The sequence below is a fragment of the Saccostrea echinata genome, unplaced genomic scaffold (assembly GCF_033153115.1).
Source record: "Saccostrea echinata isolate AGI-Se365-2 ecotype Australia unplaced genomic scaffold, CSIRO_AGI_Sech_v1 ptg000081l, whole genome shotgun sequence".
NCBI classification, from domain to species: Eukaryota; Metazoa; Mollusca; class Bivalvia; order Ostreida; family Ostreidae; genus Saccostrea; species Saccostrea echinata.
Window position 1 is genome coordinate 423,899 of NW_026889830.1, and position 8,029 is coordinate 431,927.

The following is an 8,029-nucleotide window of genomic DNA, read 5'->3' on the forward strand; positions in this document are numbered from 1 at the left end:
TTTAAATAAAACTATTGCATACTATTGTTACATAAATTTCAATAAAAAAGAATAATGTTATTTATTATTCTCGAAAAATATTGCTTATTTTAGAATATATGAGTTAATAGTTATTGTGATGGGTGTCTTATTTACCTATTTAGGAAATAAATCGACACACTATTGCATTTGCATGCTCCAATGAATTCTTTTAAATGATTTTCGTGAAAAGGAAATTAAATTGACTGGACATCACATCCAGTGATTATGTTTGCAAAAATAATCTATTGTAAGGGCGAATGTTGACATTTCTTTTAAACAAACCATTATTTCATACTTAAATTCTATGGATTTTCCCTTGTTAACCTGATCATGACAAGGAGTACACAGTGGATTGCTTATTACTCCATAGAATAGATAACAATTAACAATAATCACTTCCGCTTATACGTCGACTCGATATATCTGAGTGAACTCGAAATGAAAGACATCATAGAGTCTGCCACATGTGTTTCATATTCAGATATTTTACTGAATTTAGACGATAAGGGCCAACTAACAACCAGTGGCAAACAAGAAACTCGGCACTCAGGCCATTTAGCAGTAAGGGATCTTTTTCTTGCAAGCACTTCTGCATCACGGGACATCGGCCTATACGGTCCGAATGACTGGTTTTCCCATTATCAACTTTCATTTAATGTGGTAAAATTCCATTATCATTTCTACTTATGATTCTTATTCGATAAAAAAAACATGCTCTGAGTTATTAAATTGAAGCAGGCTGCTGCAAATTTGTTGATATTACAGGGATTTCAGCGACGCAGTACAGCTAAGGTGCGCACTGGAAATATCGTCATTTTTTTTTTATTAAAAATCTATTCTTAATCAGGATGGCGATTCTTTTAAGTACTTTATTTATAGCGGACAAATGAAATTATGGTTATTAACTAAACATATTGAGGACGATTAGATTTTATATTTAGACTTGTCACGTGATGTGCCACTCACGTGATTTTAGCGCATATACTTGCAATATTGAGGTCATCTATAGAAATCACTAGTGCAATGACATAACCAAGTTAAAATTCTAAGTTTAGTTTCTAAATATTCTGAACACGCATTGTAGTTTCTTAAAGGTGCTGTGATCCTATATATATTCTGCTATTTCAATGTTAAAATCATATTTGTATGACCACATGCTGAATATTTTGCTGGTCAACGGCATTGAATATAGATAAAATTAATTCATTTTCAAGATTGCACCAGGATCGCAGCACTTTTCAAATACCTTAATACTTCTAAAATTTACTTGTAAAAGCTTACTGTGTCAGTGTGATCCATTGAGTGTATGGCCTTGCACCAGATCGATTTATTAAGACCCTAACATTACCTTCCGATATACTTGCGTACAAATATACGGCAGTTTCAATTAAATAGGAAATGTACAGAAAATATATGAATACAATCATAAAGAAGACATTGCATATCTGCAAATATCTGCAAATAATATTTTATTTAACAATTAAATACATTTTTCATTGTGAAAAAGAAAAATTACTTGATCCGCCTCCAACTGCATACAAACTGCGTCAAGTTTTATGAAATGACGTCACATCGACAAGTGTATAGCGATCAATGACTTGTTTATACTCTGCTGTGTGGGAATTAACTAACGACATAACAGCAGTTATAGTAAGTGTTGATGTAGTTTAATGCTCTGGTACAGTTTACAATCACAGATCATTTCATTCTGTGGTATTTTAAAGAATCGGTAGTTTTGTGTGATGTCATAGTTAATATTTCCTGTACAAATTAGGCCCTGACTCCTTTTTGTAGCGTAAACTGTGCTGCGAACCTCGTTAAAAACAGCATTTTGTAAAATCTGTGGTCGTTATAATGACCCAGTTAGCAATTACAACGTATCATTGGGTCGTAATTTGACTCTGTTAATTTGAAAGGGGTATTTTAGGATACGGATAAAAAAAAATCATTATTGAAGAACTTAAATCCTGCGATACGGTTTTTGGTCATTTAAGATTAAGAAAAAATACAAATCGAATTTCCAAATGTTTCTACGTTACAGTCTTTCACATACAGCTAATGATAAAAATAAAATCTAAGTAATCAAAACCGTGTTCATTGCATATATTTCAGTAAGCACCTGCGTAATAAAAATGACAAGTTTCCCTGCATTTGATACTACTTGGATTCCTAATTTAAAGTGTTATATCGGCCCGTGTAAAAGACGAAAAACATGTGAACTGAAACTAACATTTTGATATGTCATTGGATGTAGCTTAAGTACAATTTTTATAAAGTCACAATTTGAATTTCATACTTCATATAGTGTTCTGTTGACTTCCATCGAAATGGATGCAGTTAGAAAGGTTCATTTCTACTACAATTGTTACGTGATGTTAATGGACGATAATTGAAACACAAAAACATTATTAAGATTACACACATCGGATTAACAAACAATTACGAAGCAGTTAAAGCACATATGTAAAAGCAATGTGAATTCTGAATGATTTGATCAAAAGTCAAAACAAAATACACAATTTTCATATAAAAGAAACTATTGTCTTTGTATTTTTCAAAAAACAAATAGAAAATAAAAACGTTTGCATGATTCCCTACGTGTTGATTTTGCTTGATGATTTTAAACTGAATTAGAAACAAACAAGTTCCTTTGTCTTATTTTCTGACGAATTACACGTAAACTAATTAATTACCAGTTCTCCATCTTAATTTATAGATACATATAATGAGCCTCCTTTTGAAATTTCTAAATTCTGTTCCATTGTTGTCATTAATTAAAACTAAAAATAAAGTACAGGTTATAACGTTATCTAATCATTTTGCAAACCGAAAGTAGAGGCGGGGGATTTTCCAAACACACAGATTTTTCTTCCTCTGATATTCAAGGTATGTCTATTATAATGTACATTTATATCTACACGTATACGTATTCTATCCTATGTAAGGAAAAATATTTTATCCAAAGCTTTCTTTTATATAAAATAGGACAGTTTTTTAACAGATTCACAAATGCATGCTAGTCTTCTTTTCATTTATTTTGAACAACAGAAGGGCCTATGGAACTTGTGTTTATAAATTCCAGGAAGATATTTTTTTTTTTAATCTTGAATTAGGAAATCTAGACATTCTTCTCAAATTGAAAATGGTGAACTGTGATATATGATCGAACGATGTTTTGATAAGCATCGCGCAAATCTTAAATTAATATGTACTATCTCAAAAATAACTTTTTTAAATACGTATTGTGAATGAGGAAAATCACCTTTACCGAGATAAATAAAGTTATTTATTCTACTTAACGTATCTTTCTTATAATTTCAGAACATATATTGTAATGGATCATATCCCTCGACTATCAGAGGCTATGTATGTGGGACTGTGTCGTAAAATAGGGAGTCCAACAATAGTGAGGATGAGAAGAGAAGTAATGGACACTTCGGAGGTGATGAGTCAGCCTAAGTACCTCATGAGGGGAATGGATAGAATGAGGAGCGGGAGTAGACGTGAGGGATTCAGATTGAGGAATTCTGATGTTGATTGCATGTTCTGGCCTCCAGACCACAAGGTAATATGTGATCTCTCTCAAGTAAATCTTTATAGTATTTCACGGCACACAGTGATTCTGATGGAGTGTGACGATTTACCACCGGGATTCACCAGACTAAATCTGATGAGTCCATCAAATGATGAAAATGTCAGATCCTCCCGTGTAGTGATCGATAACAATGTTTATATATCTAGTACACTATTTCGAGAAAACTACTTGCGGTTCCTCCAGAACTCGGATGTTACTTCCTGTTCTATTCCTCATGGACCTTGTTCTACATTCTGTACTGATGAGATAGAAACAGATTTTGCTTTCTGTTTCCGATCCCATCACTGGCCGGAAATAGCTTTACCATGGATTCATAGATGTCGCCAACAAGGTTGGCCGTCCGAGGTAGTTATATCAGATATATTAAGCACAGGATTCCATGTTGTTCCTATTGGCAGCACACCCGAAAGCAGACTTGAATGGAGAATTTCGTTCTCACTGGCAGAACAAAAACTTGTTTATGCAATGAATCACTGTCAGTTTTTGTGTTATGGTCTCTTTAAAATTTTTCTTAAAGAAGTAATTAATTTTAATAACGATTTGCCCGTTCTATGTTCATATTTCACAAAAACCGCTGTACTTTGGTTAATTCAGACTAATAATGTCTTAAATTGGACACCTGAAAACCTTTTGCCTTGGTTCTGGAAATGCTTTAAATTATTAATATATTGGGTATATATTGGAAAATGCCCAAACTTTTTTATTCCACAGAACAATATGTTCCAATATAAAGTATCTGGTTCTGTACGAGCATTAGTGTTCAATCAGTTGTATGTATTTTATTGCAAGGGTATACCGAGTCTACTTCTGAGTAAAACTTTCAGCCCTTTCTTCAGTAATGTCATTTTAAACAGAGCGTTGAAAATGCGTACAAACGAAAGCAGTATTATAACCAGCACTAAACTAGATATTAGTTTATTCGATGAATTAAGGGAATGTCAAATAACAATTTCGAATGTTGGAGAATTTGCAGCTCTAATTAAGAAAATTGAGATAGAGATTAGTGAAAGGTTAACGTCATACAAGAACATTACAATACAGTGTATAACATCAGAGATATTACGAAACACCGCCATGTTTATACAGTGTTGTGTATATCCGAATACAAATCGCAATAAGGTTTATTACAGAGCTAAGAAAGTAACCCTATTGCTAAAACTGTCATGTACATTAGGTTGTGCGTCAGACATTCTCTATCTTGTTATGCATCTTTATAGAACATGTAGATATGAGCATTCACTCAGCTATTTACAGAAAGCACATGACAGAATGACACGACCATACAGAGTGTACTCTTATCATGTGAATGTAGATATGTACAGGCATCACACGGAGGGGATGTCTCTGGGTCATAAAACCAGGATTGCTCTAGTAAAAGATATTACCTTATACAGTCAGTACACATACATTGATGAGTTAGTGCTGGAGCAAAAGATCAGCAATGTGAACGGCATGAGTTTATTGCACATCCCACCTCTAGTGATGTTACACATGCTGTTTATACTGAATCACTTCAGACTTGGTGACACAGTCATGACACTACAATCTATACGTGATCTACAGACATTGCTACTGTTTGATGACGGGAGTTATGTACCTTTTTTCCTCAGGGATATTTCCTGGCAAATACTAGGAATCTGTCAACAAATCTGTCGGGACTTCCCGGGAGCCCGAGAATCTTACCAACATTCGCTCCAACAAGATCCACTTCACAAGATTCAGGAAGCGACGGTGTTAAGAATGAATACACTTTCCCAATGAGTGATGTAAAAAGATTTATGCTACACATGTATTAAATCAGCTAGTGTAAATTTTGACAGCTCATATTGAATATTAGTGAAGGACTAAGTATAGTTTTCCATTTAATATTTATCATTTCCTCCTTTTCAATCAAGTTTGTAGTTCCAATGTGGAGGATAAAGAAAAGCGTCGTGTTATTGTCTCTCTCATTGTCCCTCTTTTCCTTTGTAAATTGTTGTTGTACAATTTGAATGGAATATTGATTGATAATTGTGGACATACATGTATTAGACAAACTTTAATTTTCCTTATCATGTTTATAGCAAGCAACATAAAGCATAATGAGTTATAATGATCTAATTTTCTTTTCCGCCTCAATGTGTAAAATGCAAATTATTTCTGAAGTAGATTATTTAATAATTAGCCTTAAAATATAACAATAATCTGATTTTGATTCCATTTACAGTGTGCGAAAATAAATGGTGAACAACATTAATTTTGTCTGTCTTTTCTCACGTTGATATTCATGGATCATATCTAGGGGACAGATGAATTAGGTAGAAAGGTAAAAAATAAAATGTATATTTTTTAAGGTATTCAATTTATAACGTCCATATTGTCTACGTAATAAATATACAGACCTCCTAATTCTGGGACTGACTTTTTGGATAAATTTATAAGTACTGTAGAAAGAGCTATAGATACAGAGATGCATTTATTTTTGTTAGGTGATTTTAATGTACACATGTTAACCCCTGGAGACAATATATTCAAACAACCACTACTACAACTTAATTTAAGCAATGTTGTCCAAGAGCCTACCAACTTTACAACAGATAATGGAACCTGTAGACTTAGTGTTAATTAATGATCTTAACATGGTTGAGAGTGTTACAGTACTAGTTGATGAAGCAATTTGTAGTTCTCACTCACATGTCTCTATAGAAATTTCATTTCAAACATATAAACAACAAGCCTTTAAGTGCACAGTTAGGAATTATAATAAGGCAAATTATCAAGGCCTGAATGAAGACCTACAAAATGTCAATTGGGATGGAAAAGTATTTACCTCTAATAATATGAATGAAATCTATCAAAATTGTACATACACTTACCTACACCTGGTAGAAAAACACATACCAACTAGGCAAATTACGATACGTCCTTCAGATAAATCATATATTACCACAGAAATTCGTAAGAAAATGCGGCAAAGAAAAAGAATACATAAAAAGGCAAAGCATACCAAAAATCCATTACATTGGCAAATTCGTAATGAAGTAATAGATCTGGTCCGAAAGAATAGGAAGGAATACAAAATCAAACTTGTTGCACAGCTTATTGATAAGTCTATTCCACCAGCAAAGTGGTGGCGCATAGCAACAAAATCTGTTGCAAGAAACAAAATTCTCCTCCACCCTCTATTAAATCACTGGATGGTAGAATTGATTCATCCAGTCGATAAAGCTGAAGAACTTAATAATTTTTTCTCAAATATATCACATATTGAAAATGAGCCAGACTAGCATGAACATGGAGCTGGACCTCCAGAATATTTCTTTGATTTTGAAATAAGTGATCAAGATGTTCTTGATCAGTTAAGTATACTTGATCCCTCTAAAACATGTGGACCAGATGGGATTTCTCCCAGAATGTTAAAAGAAACCCTTATTGTATCTAAAACACCATTATGTAAAATATTTAACTATCACTTACAAATAAAGTTCTTCCATACATATGGAAACAAGCACATGTTACACCTATTTTTAAGAACAAAGGCTGTCCCCAACAGTCTAATAATTACAGACCAATATCATTGACTAGTTCTATATGTAAAATAATGGAAAAAATACTTTTCAAATATATGTTTAATCACATTAAGGAACATCACTTATTGTCTAAGTTTCAATCTGGCTTCCAACCTGGGGATTCTACTGTTAACCAACTGGTTGAAATCTATAATAATATTATGTCAAACTTAGACAAAGGCAGAGATATACGCTTTATATTTTGTGATATTTCCAAAGCTTTTGATAAGGTATGGCATAAGGGAATGATTTTTAAACTTAAAAAACCTTGGTGTTAGAAGTAATACTCTAGGTTGGATTGAAGATTATCTTACTGATAGACAACAAAGAGTGAGTTTGGAAGGTTTTTCATCATCATATAAAACTATAGATGCTTTGGTGCCTAAAGGGTCTGTACTTGGTCCCTTCTTGTTTTTGTTATATGAAATATATGGAGATAACGAACAGTATTCAAGCTCAAAAGTCCATAATACAATGCAAAATAGGAGCAGAGCAAACACGGACCTCCAAACATCAGACGTGGGATCAGGTGCCATGGAGGAGTGAGCATCCCCTGCCGACCGTTCACACCCGCCGTGTGCTCCTTGTCATGATCGGGAAATAACGGAAAAATCCGTTGACAATTCAGTGTGTAAATAATGGCCTAACAATTAGTATGAAAAACGTCAGTCAGCATTTGACTTAATGATAAATTGTATTTGCTGACAAGGTCATTGTATCGACCATAGAACTTACGAAATGATGACTTTAAACGAGACAGCTGATATTCTTGTTTCATCAACTTATTTGTCAATAATTTACCTCGTTTTAGAAATTGTACATACGTAGAGCATGCTCTTGCGTATCGAATCAACTGAGAGATATA

At 33.4% G+C, this 8,029-nt stretch overlaps 1 protein-coding gene across 1 annotated transcript; it reads left to right on the plus strand.

Annotated features, from left to right (window-relative positions):
• Positions 1-3,382: 3,382 nt before the first annotated feature.
• LOC133176740 (uncharacterized) lies at positions 3,383-5,822 on the plus strand. Its single transcript, XM_061311813.1, has 2 exons — positions 3,383-3,586; positions 5,227-5,822. Exons 1-2 carry the CDS (start codon positions 3,386-3,388, stop codon positions 5,410-5,412), a joined length of 387 nt encoding a protein of 128 aa, XP_061167797.1. The 5' UTR covers positions 3,383-3,385; the 3' UTR covers positions 5,413-5,822.
• Positions 5,823-8,029: the final 2,207 nt, after the last annotated feature.

Bases quoted from the DNA above. Each gene is read 5' to 3' on its own strand.
- LOC133176740 (XM_061311813.1), top strand. From the start codon at position 3,386: ATGTATGTGGGACTGTGTCGTAAAATAGGGAGTCCAACAATAGTGAGG. The intron at 3,587-5,226 runs GTAATATGTGAT...TTTTTTCCTCAG, and splicing joins TCTGGCCTCCAGACCACAAG to GGATATTTCCTGGCAAATAC.